The following is a 20612-nucleotide window of genomic DNA, read 5'->3' as shown; positions in this document are numbered from 1 at the left end:
TGGTACACGCTTGTAATCTCACCACATGGTAAGCAGAGGCAGGGTGGATAATCAGGGGTCTCAGGTCTTCCCTGGCTGTGTAGAAAGCCTAAGGCCTGGGCTACCCAAGTAGAAAGTATGGTGTGGATAGAGAGATTTGAGTCACACAATGAACCTCTGGAGACAGGACCCATTCCCAGTTGTGCTATAAAATGACAGGGACATTTAAACCCTGTAAAAGCCAAGCATGGTGTCTCACACCTGTAATCCCAGTGCTGGTGAAAGGGAAGTGGATGCAGAAAGACAGCAAGTTTGAGGGTAGCCTGGGCTACAGAGGAAGTGAGACCCATCCAGTGCAGTGAGCACAGTGAAATGCCCTATGTGGATGACAGTGAGGTTCCTTCCTCTGCAGGGGCATCGTGTTTGCTTCTTGGTTTGTTACATGTGTCTCAGGTTTCCTGTTACAAGCCAGCAACTGGCTTTGTGGCTTTTACTCGTTGTCAACTAAACACGCAGTTGGAAATAGAATAGAAACTTGGGTAGCAGAATGTATGTATACAGTAATTTGTTTAAACAGCTCATGATCTCTAAACCCAATTAAGCTTCTGTTTGTGTAACAAACATCTACATATCAGGCCTTTCCGGTAGGTTCTTAGACAGGTGCTTCCCAGGTGCAGTGAGCAGGGAGCAGGTGAGCAGGGTTCCGTGTGCTCTGCAGGACGGCTAACATTCCTGCTCCCTAACTTACTGTCACAAGCAGGGCCTTCCACCTTTCCCGGTGCCCCTTGGAATCGGCATTGATGTCCCTGAGGACCACTGCTTTACTAAATGGCGTTACAGCAGTGTCAAGAGTCTGTGGGAATCACAGAGTATTGTGATTAGTGAGCAGCATGGTGACTGTCCTCAGTTTCCTGCCTGGATTCATAGCAACAGGGAATCTGAATTAGAGCTGCAGCTCAGTACCTGAGAAGAAACTGTGACAAGCAATTACATTAAGTGACATTCATGACCTTTTAACGGGTTGCTTTTAATCATGCCTTTTTGTTCCTGCCTTTGTGGAACATCTAGACACAGGGTCATATCACAATGCTTTATACAGACAGTGTGGAATTCATTGGCACCCTTTAACTTCGGATGCCTTGTGGACCTTTCGTGGTGACATTTAGTCATAGCTTTGGCTTCTCCTCTTGGATCCAGAGCAGCAAAGTAGGGGCCTCCCGTCGTCTCCCTGCTACAATCCAAACAGCAGATCTTGGCAGGAACTAATAGATCAACCTTGAGTCAAGACCCCTTCCACATGGAGGGCTCTCAAGCCACGGCCCAGTCCCAGTTGTAGCCCGAGCTAGCAGGGCACAGCGCTTGCTTGGTAGTAAACAAAAGCCAGAATTCACCTTTTACAAAAGAGAAGGTGTCTGTCACTTTTCTGTTGCTGTGATTAAGATTCCCAGGCAACTTCTAGAAGAAAGTGTTTAGTTGGGCTTATAGTTTCAGAGGATCATGACCAAATATCTACCTCATGTTACCCAAAACAGAAGTTACATGAACTTTTCTTGGATTGCTTTTAATAATGCCATTTTGTTTTCTGTAATATTTTATGTATTTTATTTCCAGTTCCATTGTGATGTCCCCCTTGGATACAGCACAGAATTTCAGGTAAGCTTCCAACCTGCAGCCTTATCTCCAGAAAACATATATGTGCAATCGTGTGTGTGTGTGTGTGTGTGTACAGGTTGAGAAAGCAAGCAATAACTGCATATTAAAGTATCCAGTCACATTTGTTTCTTACTGGGAAGGTGACTGGTCATCAGACATATATTAGAGTTAGTTTAATTTTATGCAACAGGAAATCTCTCAAATAAAGTATTTTATCATCTAAAATATTTTTACCTGGAGCAGCCAAGATGTCTTAGCTGTTAAAGGTGCTTGCTGTGAGAGTCTAGCAACCTGAATTTGACCCCCAGAACCCATGCAAGAGTGGTTGGAAAGAACCCAGTCCACAGTTGCCTTCTGACCACAACACATGCCCCTCAGCATGTACCTCGCACTTCTAGACAGGCAGACAGTAATAATAAATAAATAATTATATAAGATTTTGTGTATCTGGCTAGAAATTTGAGATAATAAATATTTGAATTTTTAAACTAACTGTTTAACCTTTGGTTTACTATAAGCATAAATGTAAATTCAAAGTTGAAGGGTAAGATATTAAAGTTAATGTGCGCTGTGTTCTTGCGGATCTGCAGCTATACATGCTCCTTTATGTACACACACATACCACAAAAAATAATTAAACCACAAAAGCTAGAAAAAAATATTCATTTTTATGCCTCTTAAGACAGATAGTTTTCCAGTATTATCAATAATAAATAGATCCACAATGAAAAGACTGAATGACAAATTGGGAGGGACAGAAACACATTCATAGAACATAAAGCCCACACAGATGAAGCTCACGAAATCTGTCACATATTAACCACATTCCCCCTGCTACTGGGAATCCCACTGATCTTCAGCACAGCTTAAGCTGGGCCCTCAGAAAAGAGTAACGCGATGCCAAGCAACCGCGGTGATCAAACCTGTAAGACTAGTTAGTACTCTGGAGCCTGAGGCAAGGGGATTGCTCAGAGTTTGAGGTCAGCCTATGCCTACAGTACCCTGTGTACAGTCTTGATAGATCCCAAGTGTTAATACGTGCCAAGCAAGGTGCCTTGCTGGTTAGAGCTGAAGGTTGGCACTTGCTTTCTCTTCAACTGTCTGCTATTTCAAATGCCTCTTTTTGCATGATAATAGATCTTAGTGTGTTTTGCTTTAGCCTCCATCCATGGTTGAACACCCCAGTATTCAGTTACTCTTACATTTACTCATCTCCTTTGGACTGAGTGTGAAGAGGGTCACAGGCCTGTAATCTCAGCTATGAGGGCAGAATCGTACATCCGAGGCCTGCATGAATCCAGTGCAGGGTGAGCTCAAGGCTGGCCCGGACAGCTTTCTCTGAGATGCCATTTCAAAAGAATAAAACCTGAAAGAGCTTGGAATTGCTCTGCGGTGGAGCCCTTACCTAGCACAAGGCCCTGGGGACACTCACCAGAGCACAAACACACCAAAAATCCTCCTCTTGGAAACAGACCTTTGCTGTTTAGATTTAGAACTACATCTGGATGCTCTGGTCCACCTGTCTTAGAATAAGAATTTCTGGGTGTGACGGCATATCCCATAATCCTGCACTTGGGAAGTGACAAGAGGATCAAAGGTTCAGGTTCATTCTCGGTTACATAGTGAGTTAATTCCAAGACAACTTGGGCAACACAAGACCCTGTCTTAATAAAATATAAATACAGGGCAATGGCTTAGCAGGTAAGGCACTTGCTGCTCTGGCACAACGAGAACCGATCTCATGGACTTATCCTCTGACCCGGACACATTCCTGGGTGTCTGCATTTACCAATCACATATACACATAATAATAAAGCTGTTTTGGTGTTGGCTTGGGTTTGAGTTTTTTAAGATATAAGCCAAAGAGAATGCTTGCTTGCTACCAAACCTGTTGACCTAAGTTCAGTCCCTTAGGAAACTTACTAAAAAGAGCTGTTCCTCAATGTCACAACATTGGGGAAAGCAACTTAACCCCTGACCCAGCAAGCCATGCTCACAGGAGATACAGTTGGTGTCTCCCCAGCACAGACCCTCTGTACACTCCCCTTAAAAGCCAGGCAGAGAGCCTGGTGCTGGTGGTAGCTCACGCCTTTAATCCTAGCACTTGGGGAGCAGAGGCAGGTGGATCTCTGGGTTGGAGACCAACCTGATCTACAGAGTGAGTTTCAGTACATACAGCCAGGGCTATACAGAGAAACCCTGTCTCCAAAAGAAAGAAAGAAAGAAAGAAAGACCAGAGAATCAGGCTAGACTAAACTATGTTTAGTCGGTTAAACAAAGATTTGATAGGCACTATCATTTGATTCGGTGTTTTAAGCGAAATGAACATGGAATGTCCTCGGGTACAGCTCTGTCCTGCTTCTCAGCCACTGGGCCAGGACACCTGTGTCAGGTCTCCAGTGCAGCCCAGCTGGAGTCCAGGTTCGGCATAATTACAGGGAGAAGACACCAGAAAGAGCAAAGGGAAGTTTCGCCCAGTGAGCTGGGATGGCCCTTAGAGGATCTCAGTAGGGCCGAGCTTCTAATGGCACAGGCCACATATGAAGCTCAGAGGGAAAGCAGGTGCTCAGCAGAAACTGCATTGCCTGTGTAAGGCGTAGTGGAACCCCTCCCCATCTCAGCCCAGGGCTCCTCTGCGCAGCTCACACAGCTACTCTGAACACGAAGGAAGCGATCTGGCCATGTTCTAGCTAGTCTTCATGCTTTACACGTGAGGAAACCAAGGCCTGGCAGATGATCAGGTTTACCGAAGGTCTCTAGTTGTCTTACCAGGGTCGCCTAGGGACCGTCCCAGTATCAGGGCTTTCATGGTGGTGTTCTAAGGAGGGCTTCAAGTTCATTTTCTTTCTTTCTTTTTTTTACTTTTTTTTTCTTTTGAGATAAAATATTATGTAGCCCAGGCAGGCCTTGAACTTGCTGTGTACCCAAGGATAACCTTAAACGCTTAATACTCTAGTCTCTCCCTCCAAAGGCTAGGATGAGAGATGTGTGCCACAAGGCCTTGCTACATCCATTATTTTAAAATACCCTTATGTCAAAGGTATAAGACTTTAATTAAATACTGTAACTAAGGAATTAAGGTTTTTGTGCCCTAGATCTCACCTGAGGACACATCAGGTTCTTTTTTCTTTAAGATTTACTTATTATATATAAGTATACACTGTAGCTGTCTTCAGACACACCAGAAGAGGGCATCAGATCCCCCTACAGATGGTTGTGAGCCACCATGTGGTTGCTGGAATTTGAACTCAGGACCTCTGGAAGAGCAGCCAGTGCTCTTAACCATTGAGCCATCTCTCCAGCCCCCCCCCCACATCAGTTTTATATCCATTTATATTTACATAGTGAACAATTTCATCATTACAGAAAATTTAACAACCTGCCTTGGGCAATTTAGAAATGCATTAAGGTATAAAACTTATAGGAACTGAAAAGTCAAAAGTTCTGCTAAAAATAGAAGAGGGTGAAAGAAAGGGAGGGAGTGAAGGAAGAAAAAAATCCAAATATTGATGTAAACTGACTCTGGGAGGTAGAACAAGAGAAGAATCCTTTTTTGTTTTGTTTTTTTTTTTTTTTAATTTCTACTTTCCCTTAAATTTTCTATGATTAAGTATGCAGTATTTTTACAGAGGAAAAGACTGAGCAAGTATGGTGATGTATGCTTATGATCCCGACCGACACTTGGAAAGTGGAGGCAGGAGGATTAGAAATTCAAGGTTACCCTCAGCTATATAGCAAATTCAGGCCAACTCGTGCTACATAAGATCCTGCCTTAAGAAGAAAAGACAAGAAAACAAGGTAGCTCTCAGTGCTAATCTCCGGTTTCAGCTGCAGGGCTCCAAAAAACAGGACATGCGTTCAGTTGTCTGGCAAAGGGAACGGGAGTGTGGTCTAGAAGAGTTTGAAGGCTGAGTCTATTGCTTAGAAACAGAACGCTTGTCTATGCACAGGCTCTGGGCTCAGGTCCAGCCCGTGAGGACCTCTTGGGAGTCTGTAGTTAAATTCTAAATCCCAGTGGATGCAAAGATGAGGGTAGGAATGTTCTTTGAAACACCAGTTCTCATCATAACCACTGAGTTACTCAGCATGAGTGTGGTGCATCTATATATAAGATTACTCTATAGCCATGAGAAATCTATATCTATATTTCTATATGTAGATATATGCATTTGTTACCCTGAAGGAAAGACTATTTTGTTCTTTATGCTGATGACTGGTTTTCTTACCATGTGCATATATTATGTATATGTACATATATATATATCATATCTTAAATGTATAAGTCTCATATTCTTTTTTGAAAATGTTAAGATTGTCTTAAATAATTTCGGTGAAGCAGAACCTGCTAGAAGGGGAATGTGTTTTGTGAAAGTTTCATTCTACAAGTAGAGCATAAATGATGCATAAAACAGTCTTTGTAAAATGATGTCTGTTGCTTAAAAATCTAAGAATAAAATCTATTAGAATTCTATTCAGTTTCTCCAGCACAATAATGACGCTGTGACCGCTGAGGGGCATGTCTGTATCTTGGGAGAGACATACTAAAATAGCCAGACCAACAACTTAGTTAATGTTTACGGAAAAGTATTTTTTTTTTTTTTAGATTTATTTATTTATTAGAAACACAGTGTTCTGCCTGCATATATGCCTCCAGGCCAGAAGAGGGCACCAGGTCCCATCACAGATGGCTGTGAGCCATGATGTGGTTGCTGGGAATTGAACTCAGGACCTCTGGAAGAGCAGTTGGTCTGAGCCACCACTGAGCCACCTCTCCAGCTCAGGGAAAAGTATTTGTGTGTGTCAGTGTGTCTTTGTATGTCACATGTGTGTCTCTATATATGTATTGAGAGGCAAGCAGAGAGATAACATTAACCAATTTTAAAATCCAGATGAAGAATATCCAACTTTTATGAAATTTAATATTTCTATAAAGTTGGGATTTTCTAAAAGAAATAGTTGAAGAGAATGAGAGTTTTGTTTTTTGGGGTTTTTTTTTGTTTTTTGTTTTTTTTTTTTTTTTTGTTTGTTTGTTTTTAATCTAATCAGTTTTTCTGCAAAGCTGGGCCTAGTGGTGCGGGCTTGTCGTTCTAGCATATGGCTATAGAGGCAGCAGGGTAAGTCCCAGGCCAGCCTCCAGCTGCATAGCAAGTTCAAGGCCAGCCTCGGCTACGTAGGACAAGAAACCAAATTAAATATTAATAATACAAAAGCGCCTATGGAGCCTGATTCGTGGTAATGCTCAGCCACCCTCGGCGGAGTGCTCACTCTGTGCGGGTCTGGAGCTCTTCCCGCATACGTGCTCTGAGCCCCTGTGTCATTTCTCCTCTTTCTGCCCCACAGCGCCGAGAGGAACCCCTGCAACAGCTCCGTGCTCCAGGACGGCAGGAGGCCGGCCAGCCTCATAGGCAAGGAGTTCATCCTCACCTTCTTCCTCCTGCTCCTGTTGGTCTGGTTCCTGAACAGAGAGTTCGAAGTTAGCTACCGGCTGCACTACCACGGGGATGTGGAGGCGGACCTGCACCGCACCAAGATCCAGAGCATGAGAGACCAGGCTGACTGGCTCCTGCGGAACATCATCCCCTACCATGTGGCTGAGCAGCTCAAGGTGTCCCAGACCTACTCCAAGAACCACGACAGCGGGGGAGTGATCTTTGCCAGCATTGTTAACTTCAGCGAATTCTATGAGGAAAACTATGAGGGGGGCAAGGAATGCTACCGCGTCCTCAACGAGCTGATCGGTGACTTCGATGAGCTCCTGAGCAAGCCGGACTATAACAGCATTGAGAAGATCAAGACCATTGGGGCCACATACATGGCGGCGTCAGGGCTGAACACGGCCCAGTGTCAGGAGGGTGGCCACCCGCAGGAACATCTGCGTATCCTCTTCGAGTTCGCCAAGGAGATGATGCGTGTGGTGGATGACTTCAACAACAACATGTTATGGTTCAACTTCAAGCTCAGGGTCGGCTTTAACCACGGACCCCTCACGGCAGGTGTCATTGGTACCACCAAGCTGCTGTATGACATCTGGGGGGACACCGTCAACATCGCCAGCAGGATGGACACCACGGGTGTCGAGTGCCGCATCCAGGTGAGCGAAGAGAGCTACCGTGTGCTGAGCAAGATGGGCTATGACTTTGACTACCGTGGGACCGTGAATGTCAAGGGGAAGGGGCAGATGAAGACCTACCTTTACCCAAAGTGCACGGACAACGGAGTGGTTCCCCAGCACCAGCTGTCCATCTCCCCGGACATCCGCGTCCAGGTGGATGGCAGCATCGGACGGTCTCCCACAGATGAGATTGCCAACTTGGTGCCTTCTGTTCAGTGTGCGGACAAGGCCTCCCTGGGATCGGATGACAGCGCACAGGCCAAGGAAGCGTACCTGTCCTCTAAGAGGCCCTGGAGAGAGCCGGTCAGAGCAGAGGAAAGGTTTCCGTTTGGCAAAGCCATAGAAAAGGATGACTGTGACGACGCAGGCGCAGAAGAGGCCAATGAGCTCACCAGGCTCAACGTCTCAAAGAGTGTGTGAGGCAGCGCGGAGAGCTGCCGAGGTGCTCTCTGTCTCGATGGGCTGTTGTGCTATCTAGCGCCTCAGTTCCTGTCCCCAGATGTGGTGTCACGTGGTCATTTCAGCCCTAATCTCTGTGTGGAGCACAGTTATTCAGGGTTCATTTCCACCCATTTCGGTTTTTCCTTTACTCCCTTCCCCCAAAGCCTTTTTCTGGAAGCCTGCCCCCAGCCTGGGGGATCCGTTCAGCAGTGCAGAGGAATACAAGTGCCTTCAGGGTTTGGCCTTGCATCTGGGGCTGAGGCTACTGGTGGAATTATGACCCTGGGGATTATTTGACTTATTTAAGAAAAAAAGAAAAAGAAAAAAAAAAAGCTGTGGTTAAAATACCATTTTTATTGCCTTTTCTCACACTTTTTTTTCCCTCATACAGTGTTTTCCAGTTTATTTTTTCTATATATGTAATAGTATTTTTCAGTCACCTGGCCTTTCTAAGCACATACACGCACACACACTTGCATTTATGAATCTGACATAAAGTGCCAGTAACTCATCTGGGGGAGGGGCTATAAAAGGGAGCAGGGCTAGAAGCTCAGTAAGCTCCCTCCTGGCATCTCTCGGGTACCTGGGCCCACATTCCTGTGGCCCACAAATGGGCCTTTCTGCCCCCAACACTGGGCAGTTTCAGGGGCTCATCTGCACGCAGGCCAAGATCTTATATGCTCAGCAGGCACAAAGCTTACAAACCAGGCCTCAGGAATCTCAAAGCCGTGTTTTCGTCCTGTGCCCTCCACAGAGGGGGTCTTCCAGCCAAGAGTGAAGATGTTTGTCTCAGAAGCTGACCCATCTGAGGGAGACGTTTAACCATCTGAGGATGCATTTATTTATTTATTTATTTATCAAATCGTGTGTATTACTGGGGAGGGGCCGCTGGGTTGTTTTGGTAGAGGGAAACAGGGAGTGGGCAGGGCGGATTGCAAAGGACACAGCCGACCAACCAATGACAAGATGTCCCTCTGTGTTTCATCCACTGTGGCCCACTGTGCCACCAAGGGTGCTGCTTCCCCTTGTGGGGATCCAGAGTAAAACTGACTCAGCGCCAAGCGGTATTCTGTGAACCTTTGTCTGGCCCTCCTACTGTTGGACTGCACTGGCTGACTTGTGGTGGGGTTCAATTCTGTTGCCCAATCCAGGCTCTTAAAAGGGGTTTCTTATGGTGCACCGAGGGACAGAGCCATCTGTTTTGCCAAAGGAGATGGAGACAGCCACTCACAGAGATGAGAGTCAAGCTGCTGGCTGTTAACCTTGCTTGTAATTACATTGTGTTCTTCCATGTTGAGTGTCAAGTGGGCACTGGATGGAGCCCAGGCTACAGCTTCCCCGCTGCCATGATTTTTCCAGGTCACACTGGTGTTGCAGCCCACGAGACCACCAAGGAGCCGCTCTATGTCTGTTGGAGGTCTTCATGGCATGTCCTGTGGTGTGTCCTCACTGGTAAACCTCACTGTAGAGTTTTCACATCTGAGTTAAGCCTGGCTTTCACTCCTCCCCAACGATGGACAGAACCTGCTTATGCTAGCAAGGTGACATCTTAGTTCTAGTCAGCCACTTCCTGGAGACACCTTGGGACGGCCACCCGAGCAGCAAAGCCATGCCAAGACCCAGAGTGTTCTTAGTGACTGGAAGAGTTCCTTTCCCAGTTGGCTCCCTGCTGGTCTTCCGACTCGAAGAACAGATAAGTTGTGACAATACCTCTTGCTTCTAAAGAATGTATTCCTGTACAATGCCACCGATTTTCTTTTCTTAAAAACACTACCTGATTCTTTCCTTGTGCTAGGGATCTAGGGCATGCTGGGGTCTCCTGCTGTCAGTATTAGGGTGCTCATCTGCGTGAGCATCAGTCCCGTCTTCCACCTCCAGGCTTGGTCACTTTGAGGAGCTAGCTAGTGGTCGGGATTTTGCAATCTTGGTTCACGATGTGCTCTGCCAAGTTCATCTCTACCCACATCTTCCCTCCCAGACTCTCTTTCCCTGCTACAAAGGTATCTGACTCTTTCCCAGCCCACTCCCCAACCCGAGAGTGCAGTCCAGCTGGGGAGAATCATTAACCTTGGACAGTGGTCCAGTTCTGCATTGTGCAAAGGGAGCCCTGACCTAGGGCAGCTTACACCGAGTGCAGTGGTCTTAAACACCCCGAGCCTTCCTGAAGAACCAGTGCAGACATTCTTCTTTCAGGGTGCAAGGCCCCTGGGGGCCTTTCCAGCTCCCTGCCCCTAAGCATACCTCAACACAACCACGGGATCTCTGCAGCACACCTGCCGTGCAGCTTGGTCTGTTGGCATTGAACAAACAGCTGTTGCAGGAGACAGTTGGGCTTCTAGGCAGTGGACTCGAGTGTCCGTCAGGTGGCAATACTTCTTAGAAACCTAGGGCAGGAAGCAATACTCCAGAATTGAATGTGTGTAAATAGTTCCTTTGCATTGAAATCGCCCCCTCCTTCTTGGCCCCAGCTCAGAAAAATCTTACACATCTGTATGATGAAGCACATATAATTTTGTCCCACACAAATGAACATAGAGCGTCGGTTATAAACCTACAAACTGCTTGACGAGCCCCACAGATGTGCCACACCTACGCATGGCTCCCTCTGCCCTAACTTCACTCCCGGGAGTGCACCTGCACATTTGCACATGACACAGCGAGCCAAAGGCAGTGTGCGACCGTCACCTGGGCTGTAGTCACTTGTAGTTTCCAAAGATAAGTCTGCATTTGAATTTCTTGGTTTTCAAGGTAAGCTTTATTTTTTTTTTTTTTGTTTTTTGTTTTTTTTTTTTTTTTTTTTTTTGATTGGTTGTTTCGAAAATCGCATCATGCCTAGAACCTGAAATTATATCAGCGAGAACCAACCGTTTGTATCTCCATGTTTTCCTTTGCTCTTTTTAAATTGTTAATTCTAAGAATTTCAAGATGCATCCACTGAGAAAAAGGATATTAAAATGTTCTAAAACTTAACCTTGGTGCGTGGTCTGTCCTCACTGAGAAGCTTGGTACCGTCTCGCCTCAGGGCGTGCCTCCCCACCCAGTGTGTGCTCTGCAACTTGGAGCCAAGACAAGCTTCACATGTCCTTCCTACCGTGACTTTAAAAATAGGGACAAAGTTCTACCTTTTTGTGTTTCTGGGGCTATATTATTATTTTTTTAAATGAATTCACCTACTGCAGTTAACTTTGGTTGAGAAATGTTTATTTTTACATAGAACATTTAAACATTTAAAAATAAAGCTATAGAACACATACATTTGATAATTTCCCTACTTCATTGGAAATTTTCACGAAGCCTCCCCTCCCCTCTTTCTCTCTGGTTTTGTTTCGTTTTGAGACAGGGTTCTCTGTGTGGCCCTGGCTGTCCTAGAACTTGCTCTGTAGACCAGGCTGGCCTCCTGTGTGCAGCATTGAAGTGAAGAGATTGGCTGAGAAAACACGATAGGTCTCCTGAAAAGCCACCACGAGACGTTTTTGCCTCAGGATAACTGCAGAGCTAGGATCTTGCTGTTGCCTGGTCTTGTAGGTCCCAGCCCACCTCAGAATCTAAAGTTACAGAACTCACCATGGTTGGTGAGCACACCTGTTATCTGGTATTTAGGAGATGGTGGCAGGAAGATCGGGATTTCGAGAGCCGCATAGAGTTTAAGGCCAGCCTGGACTATATGCGACCCTGCCTTGTGTTTCTAAGCCACAGAATCTCTCCCAAGAAAAACTACATGCCATTTTGTATATACCTTTAAGGGTTCGTAGTGCCTCTAAATCTAAAACCAAACCATAGCTCTTCCAGGGTGTAGCCTTCTTCACCTGAAAACTTTTCTTAGTGGGTCAAGTATTGATGAGCCATGCCCAGACCAAAGGGACCTCTCATAAACCATAGACCTTGGAGGGGAGATAAGGACGTGGGCTCTGTCCACTTGTCTGTCAGCCGAGAGTAAGAGCACATCCATTGACCGGGTTTCTTCCTGACAGACAGTGCTTGTTGGCTTCCATAGCGAGGGAGAAGGGCGCTCACTGTACTGAAGGTCTGACAGGAATGTGGTCCTAGGCTACAGAGGGCACTCAGGGACTTAGACAATGTTGCAGACAAGAAAGGCAGTCTCTAATCTTTGCAGTACAACTTATCATTTGTGGTCTCTCTTTCGTCTGAGATCTTTTCTGCACATGGTTGCTTTCCGTGCCGTCAGACTCTGTCGTTATGGCCACCTGGAACAGATCCCAAGGACCTGGAAAAAGAGGCAAACTGGAGGAACCAGCAAGTGGATGGGGGTGATTTTTAAAGTTCACGTTTGCATAGCATCTACATGTACATACAAGCACCCTAGTATATGTCTATATGGTTTCTCTGTAAGAAAAAGAAGTTAGTATTTGAGTAACTAAGCCTGTGGGACTCTTCTTCCTTCTGGGTTTGCAAGTCTACGGAAGCCAGAGTTAAGCAATGCAGCGTCTGCTGTTGAAACCTCACTTATCAAAAGCTGTAGATTCTTCACATCTTATGCTTTTTTTTTTAACTCCAGGAGCTTCAATCATTTGATGAGAGTTGTGGCCTCACTGAAAAAAAAAAAAAAAACATGCACATAAAAAACTACTCAGGGCTGAGCAGATGGCTCAGCCAGAAGTGTTTACCATGAAGCTTAAGGACCAGAGTTCTGATCCTCAGAACTGCTGAATGGGTGTGGTGGCCCTCCTGTAACCCTGGAACAGTAGAGGCAGAAACAGATTTTCCAAAGCAGGCAACCCCAAACAGTGAACTTTCAACTCGAGAGAGAGGCCTTAAAGACACCCAACATCAACCTCAGGCCCATGAGAGCATGCATGAGTACACACACACACACACACACACACACACACACACATACACACACACATACACACACATACACACACATACACACACACATACACACACACATACACACACACACACACACACACACACATATACACACACACACAGTATTCCACACAAATGCCTAAAAGAATAGACTCTGATACTGAATAAAATTTCAAATTCAGCACTGGGGAGACAAAGGCAGGTGGCCTCTGAGTTTGAGGCCAGCTTGATATACAGAGAACTTTCTAGAAGAGAACTTGCTACACAAAGAAACCCTGTCTTAGAAAAGAACTAAAAAAACAGATTTCAAATTTTGGGTTCTAGTAAACTACCTTCCCTTGCAATAGCTAAAGGGACACTGAGGTTTTGTCTGACTAGAGGTCTCCACCATTTGCTTAAAGACTCCTGTTTGGAAACATGGAAATGCTTCTCAGTTACATAAACATGTTTATCCAGATTATAATGTACAACTTTATGCATGTAATGAGGACCCTCAACTTTTCATCATACAAATTTAGTCAAATTACTTGAAATGGAGTAAAAGGGAGCCAAAATTTATTTATTAGAAACCTACTGTGTGCCAGATCATACCCCAAAGCTTCCATGATTTAGGCCACTTGATTTTTCCTCTGGTACTTAAGGACATCTGAGAAGCAGCTATGAGTTGAAACTGCTTTTCAGGATGACTCTCCCAGACACCGGAAGCAACACAGTAATGTCCTTTTCTGATTGACATCTCCAAGCAGGGCTCCTTAGCTCATGGTTCCTAGTGGGTCTGCCACTGGAAAGAGGAACTCACTTTTAAAGTAATTCTCTCAGTGACTAGCAGGTACTACTTCCGGTTGGCTTTGCTGGAAGGTCAGGAGCGACATACCACCCACTTAAGATACTGACCCCACCTTGAAAACAGAGTTGTTGGTTGATCAGATGTCTGCTAGGCCTATCTCAGCTCTGAAAGGAAAAGGCACTTCCACAAAAACTGCTTTTAAGTGTCCTCCTCAGATTTAACAGACAGGTAGACAGACAGAATTCAGGCTGGCCTGGACCTTGCTATGTAGACCAGCGTAGCTGAACTTGTGGTGATCCTCCTGCCTCACTCTTACCTACCATCACACATAGCCTCTAACTCATTTTCCTCAACACGGAGCCGGTTACTGGTCCAAGTTGAGCTAGCCTCGAAGGAGAGGTTTACTGGGTTTAACTACTGTTTTGAAAGTTGCCACCATCAGGAAGTGTTTAATGCACTCTGAGAAGGGAATAAAGTGGGCCCCAACTATCTGCATACAATTCCTTAGGCACAGACTCTTAGGTCTCAGATTTAGGGCAAATGACTAAGAATTAGAGCAGAATCTGGCCCAAGTCTTCCCGCAGTCCCTACAGGGGCCTCCCTGCTGGCATGCCCCGCCCCCTACCTTGAACTCTCCAGCCAGAAGCTCTTCCGGGCTGCCTTTCCCTCCTTTTCTCCAATTCCTGTGTGACGTCAGCCATTTTGGCTACCAGTCCTTTTTTGCCTCTTGGTTCCTGCTCTGCCACGTCGCTCCCTCTCCCATATGGCACGATAAACAGCCTGCCGGCCATGTACACTCTAGACTCTTCCAGATGCCCTTGCCTGTGCTCCCCTCCCCCCACACACTAACAATAAACCACCACCATACCAAGGAGCACCATGCCCTCAAGTAGACACCTGCGCCCACCCCCTGAGGACCACCCGTTAGTTGTCTCCACTGCTTTCCAGCCCTTCTTTCTGTCTCCTCGGATTGTCCTACAAGAGGCTTCAGCTGTAGCCCACTTTTGCTCTCTTTGAATCTCTGTCCCCAGGACACGTCCTGCTCTCCACTTTACCACCACCTCTGCATTCCTGCTTCAGCTCTGTTCTTCTGTCAGGACTGGGAGCATCCGTTAGCCTGAGTAACAGGATGGGGAAACTACTCTGGCGATGTGAAGTATTCGCTTAAAGGAAACTATTTAAATCAGGCTGTGATGGCAAGACCAATAATCTCAGCACTCAGGAGGCTGAGACAGGGGGATTGTCATGATCATGAGGCCAGCCTTGGCTGGAATGGGTATCATGTTTTCCAGGGCCAGCAAAACACTGTCTCAAGGAAACAAAAAGATCTGGAGGTGAGAGCACTTGTCACTGAGCCTGAGGACCAGACTCCACATGGTGCCACACGGAAGGAGAAAATCAACTTCCACAAATTGCCCTGTGCTCTGACACACCCGTGTGCACACACATATACACATGAATTAAATCTATTTTAAAAAGATAGTTGTGTGAATTTTCAGAGAATTAAAGGAAAACAAGAAAATCCAATGCAACTACTTTTCTAAACATTAGATTAAAAGCAGTCATCTAGATAACTTTTCTCTAAAATGTTTTGAATGAGACAGTGCGCTTCAGTGGGGCAGCGGTGGCTCATGCCTGTGATCCCAGCACTCAGGAGACAGAGGCAGGTGGATCTCTGACTTTGAGGCCAGCCTGGTCTATAGAACTAGTTCCAGGACACTCGGCCCGTTACACAGAGAAACTCTGTTTTGAAAAACAAAGGCAGTGAGTTGCTTGCATGGGTCTTGGGATAGTGATCCAGACCCTTCCAGGGATTTCTTGCCTTCTCGTGGCTGATTCAAGGGGTCATTCCACCCTCTGCAGCTCATTTCTAAATTCTCTCCTTATCCAACGTCCACTCACCAGCAGAATTGCGATAGGCTTAGACATATGAAATGTAACAGGAAGCGTGCACAGCTGTTATGTTAAATATTAACAAAAGGAGAAGGCACCATGCCACGCTAGCACAGGCTAGCCCCATGTAGAGACCGTTCCTCTCCCAGCTCTCTTGTCGTAGACTTTGCTCACATTCCCAGCATCCACCCCCTGTGGTTATTGTTAAAATTCCCAGTGAGCTGGTAAAATCAAAACTCTTGAGGCTTGTAATTTATCAATCAGATTTATATCAGTAAATTCTCACCCCCAAAAACGTCCACACAATAAACTCAGAGCCAGTTGATATTGATATAAACCCCCCACCTAGATAAGACAAATAAATGGTCCTGTAATAATCCATCCCTTATAAGATATTCATAGCTACCTGTGGCTATTTAAAGCCACACAGATCCGGGTCGTCCTTCTCTTCCTCCATCTTTTTTCCTTTTTCCCCTCCTTAGGCTCTCCAGCCTCTCAAAAGCTCTCAGCCCACCCACCTTTTCTACTGTCCAATCACAGGCCTTGTCTTTCACCTGCCCTCACCTGCTAACAGACAGCAATCTACAGGGAGCTATCATACACTTGGCCTCTACTTGGCAACAGTTATTAGAACTCCAAGAAAGCCCCATGTTCCTAGCCAGTGTCTTTCCTCTCAGTACTGCACACACCGGGATTCCCTGTTGGCATTCATCACAACACCTTGAGGGTGACCTCAGCTCAAGCTTCTCAGAGTCACACCAATACCAGATCCACAGTGGACACCTGATCCCTCTGTAGCCCTGCCTGTCATGTGCAGTATCAACCTTGGCGACCCTTAGGCTTCTTGGCAAACTCCACGCTGTGCCTACCACATTTTCTAGGCCATCTTCACTCATGGCCCGGGAGGGGACAGTACAAGCTTACTCCCCATAGGTTCCCGTGGGTATTGGGCATACTCCCGTGATACCTAAAACCTTCCAGAAAGGCTGTGATCCTCTCTCACTTCAGACAGAAGAAGCTGGCACTGTGACCTATTGGGAGCTTTGAGCCTACACAGGAAAAAATGGCACCTGCACTCCTGGGCCAGCCCAGGCAAGCCCTGAAATCCACTTAGAATTTAAGCAGAGAATTCCTCACCTCCACCGTGGTGAGGCACACATGTCCTTGACGTTGGAAGAGAGCCATAACAGAGTTACATATAGAAAAATAAAACTTTTTAATCATAATTAATAGCCTGTGTCTGTCCTATTGGGTTTTAGCCTGAGATGATGCAGCCCCCTCTTCCCCTGTGGTCCTCACGGTACCATCATTCAGGGCAATACACAGGTGATACACTGTGGTGTAGGACCTCACCTGGCGTGGTTCTGGCACATATGCCTAACATGACATTGTCATCGTAGGGAAAGTCCTCTTATCTTCTTATGCTGTTGAAGGTGATACAGTGATCACGTGTTGCAAAACGGGGATTTTTGTTTGCTTGCTTGCTTGTCTTGTTTTGTCTTTGAGACAGTTTCTCTGTAACAGTTCTGGCTGTCCTGTGACACCCTCCACTCCATAGACCAGGCTGGTCTTGAATTCACAAAAATCTACCTGCCACTGTCCCCAGGTACTGGGATTAAAGGTGCAGACCCCCACCGCCCAGCATGAAATGCATATTTTGTACACGCTGACTGGGACTTCCCATCTATGGGCATTGTACATTTTTGTCATTAAGTAAGTGACAGAAAATTAGAAATATATGTTCCATTCCAACAACTCGAGTAGCTTAAAAAATAAATAAATAAAAATCACTTCCTAAAAATGACTAGCTTTTCCTCTTCGACCTGCGATACTTTTCGTCTGTATTTTTCTCATCCTTTCCTGTCTAGAGGATAAGCATCCCTGTATGGAGGAAATTCCGTTCCGTTTCAGTGAGTGGGCTGTGGTGCTCTTCAGGTGCGTCACTGTGATTTTAAAAAGAAAAGAAGGCAAGGCTGGTTAGATGGCTTTGAGGGGTCAGTGCCTGCCGTGCAGCTGAGCTCACAACCCAGCACCCACATAAAAAAGTGGGAGTAGCAGCCTACACTTGATTTCCCGGTGCTAGGAAGGAAAATGGGGGGATCCTGATGGCTCCCTGGCCAGTGTTAGTCTCTAGGTTCAGTAAGAAACCAGGTCTGAAAAGTAAAGATGGAGAGTGATTGAGGGAGACACTCAGTGTTGACTTCTGACGTCTTCCATACACTGTGTGTACACACACACACATACACACACAGACACACACACACATACACACACATACACACAGACACACACACACATGGACACACATAGACACACACACACACACACATAGACACACAGACACACACAGACATATACACAGACACACACAGACACACATACAGACATACACACAGACATATACACACACACACACACATAGACACACATACAGAGACACACACATACACACACAGACACACACACAATACACACACATACACACAGACACACACACACATAGACACACATAGACACACACACACACAGACACACAGACACACACAGACATATACACAGACACACACAGACACACATACAGACATACACACAGACATATACACACACACATAGACACACATACAGAGACACACACATACACACACAGACACACAATACATACACAGACACACACACATATACACACAGACACACATAGACACACACAGACACACACACATACACACACAGACACACACACACAGATACACACAGACATACACACAGACATATACACAGACACACACAGACACACATACAGACATACACACAGACAGACATACACATACAAACACACACACAGATATACACGCAGACATATGCACAGACACACACATACACACACGTACACCACTATGCGCTGTTACCCTCAAACAGAAAGGACCTATGAGATTCTGAGCTAGCTGTTTACTAGAACAATGTTCAGAGTATCTTTAACTCATTACTGATGCCCTGGAAAACTATCAAATTGCTTGTCAAAAGTTTATTTTGAAAAAGTGTGTCCAAAAGTTTTTCTGAATCAGAGAAAATTGTGCACCACGGATCCAGAAAATCTTGGAAAAATAACTCAAATACTACACTACGATTAAATTCAATTTTCATTGTTGGTTTATTTTGGGCTCGTTGCAATTTCAGATAGAAAAATCTGTGTCGTGGAAGACAGTGGCCAGACTATCTGCTTGTGAGACTCTTGAAATGTCTTTTTAACACACCACCAGCTCACAGGCAAAGCTCCGTTCACGTACACTCAGCAAACTACTGAGGAACACGGGCAGGCTGCTGCTGAGTTCACCAAGCTGAAGGGCCTGGGGGACTTAAGAAAGCCTTTGGACTCTGGGGACTGGTACTTGGCCCTGGTGTAGCCATTTCTAGGACGGGTCATGTGGCAGACTTGATCCAGCCTGTTTCTGTGGGGTCGCCCTCACCGGATTGTCCAGAATTTGTAGCTGGCTCCCAGTTTTCAGAGTTAACTCTCTGCAGGACTGAGTTTCTGAGGCCCCTCTCTTCCAGCAGGAAGCTTTATAAACATGCAGCTGAAGAGAGAGAGGTGGGATCCAGGAAGGAAGACGTAACCTGTGTAGGTCCAGTACAGACAGGAGTCAGCTGAGGCTGATTTGCTTAGGACTGCTTTGAGCAGGAATTGAAAGGGGGCTCATTTTGTCCAGAATTTTTTTTCTTTCTTTTTTTTTTTAAAAGATTTATTTTTCCTGTATGTGTGTCTGTTTTCAAGTGTCAGATCCCCTGGAACTGGAGTTACTGACAGTTATGAGGTGCTAGGTAGATGCTGGGAATTGAACTCAGGACCTCTGGAAGAGCAGTCAGTGCTCTTAACCACTAAGCCATCTCTCCAGCCCCTGTCCAGGATTTTCAAGTTCTTTGATAACAGTGCAGATCCAAAGTATTTACTCACTGGCTGGGTTTCCCAATCTTTTCACACACAAGTGTGACCGGCCAGTTCCCTGGTTCTTAAGAAAATGCTGAAAAACGAGTCACCGACCTTTGGCGCCCAAAGTCAGAAAATTCCATGGTGCGGCAAGGTTATGTTTCCGGATGAGACTCTTTGGTAATTAGCCTTTAATACTGAGCACAGGTTTGCACCAATGATAAACAAATGCGGTGCAAAGAAAGACCCTCTCGGGGGATATTGGAGATCAGATTTTTCGATCGTTCATTCTGTTCTAATTTACACACGTCGTTAGGAAGAAAGAAAAAAGCTCAGTTGCACATGTTGAACGTTCCTGTAATCACTGCGCTCAGGATTGCTGTAAGGTCTAGACTAGCCTGGGTTCTAAACCAGCCAAGAAATAAATAATAATTATAATAATAATAAGCTCTTCTGGTCCCAGGCACTTTGGGAGCCTCGGGTTACCGTGCAGACATGGCCAAGTTCAAGAACCACACCACACACAACCAGTCCCGCAAATGATACAGGGATGGCATCAAGAAACCCCGGTCACAAAGAACAAATCTCTTAAAGGGGTTGACCCCAAGTTTCTGAGGAGCATGCGCTTTGCCAAGAAGTTCAAGAAAGGCCTGAAGAAGATGCGGGCCAACAATGCAAAGGCAGTGAGCGCACGCGCAGAGGACATCAGGGTCCTTGAGAAGCCTGAGGCCATCAAGCCCAAGATGCCAAAGGGCCCCAACTGCAAACTCAGCCGTCTGGCTTTCATCGCTCACCCCAAGCTTGCAGAGAGGATTCAAAGTTACATGGCCAAGGGTTGGAGGCTCTGCCAACCAATGCCCAAAGTTCAAACCAAGGCAGAGGTCAAAGCCCCAGCTAAGGCCCAGGCTTCGGCTCCAGTTCAGGCTCCCAAAGGTGCCCAGGCCCCTGTGAAGGCTCCACAGAAAAGGCTCCTGCCAAAGTGAAGACAGACG

At 45.9% G+C, this 20612-nt stretch overlaps 1 protein-coding gene across 2 annotated transcripts in view; it reads left to right on the top strand.

Annotated features, from left to right (window-relative positions):
- Positions 1–11114, top strand: part of ADCY9 (adenylate cyclase 9) — a 118688-nt gene extending 107574 nt beyond the window's left edge. For both annotated transcript variants that reach the window (XM_080942518.1, XM_080942517.1), the window contains exons 10-11: positions 1591–1632; positions 6973–11114. In XM_080942518.1, the coding sequence (XP_080798644.1) occupies positions 1591–1632; positions 6973–8164 (1234 nt within the window). In that variant the 3' untranslated portion in view covers positions 8165–11114. The remainder of the gene's footprint in view (positions 1–1590; positions 1633–6972) is intronic.
- Positions 11115–20612: the final 9498 nt, after the last annotated feature.

This window comes from Micromys minutus (genome assembly GCF_963924665.1).
Source record: "Micromys minutus genome assembly, chromosome: 31".
Classification (NCBI taxonomy): domain Eukaryota; kingdom Metazoa; phylum Chordata; class Mammalia; order Rodentia; family Muridae; genus Micromys; species Micromys minutus.
Note: the sequence above shows the minus strand (reverse complement) of the source record. Positions and strands in the feature narration are given on the sequence as shown.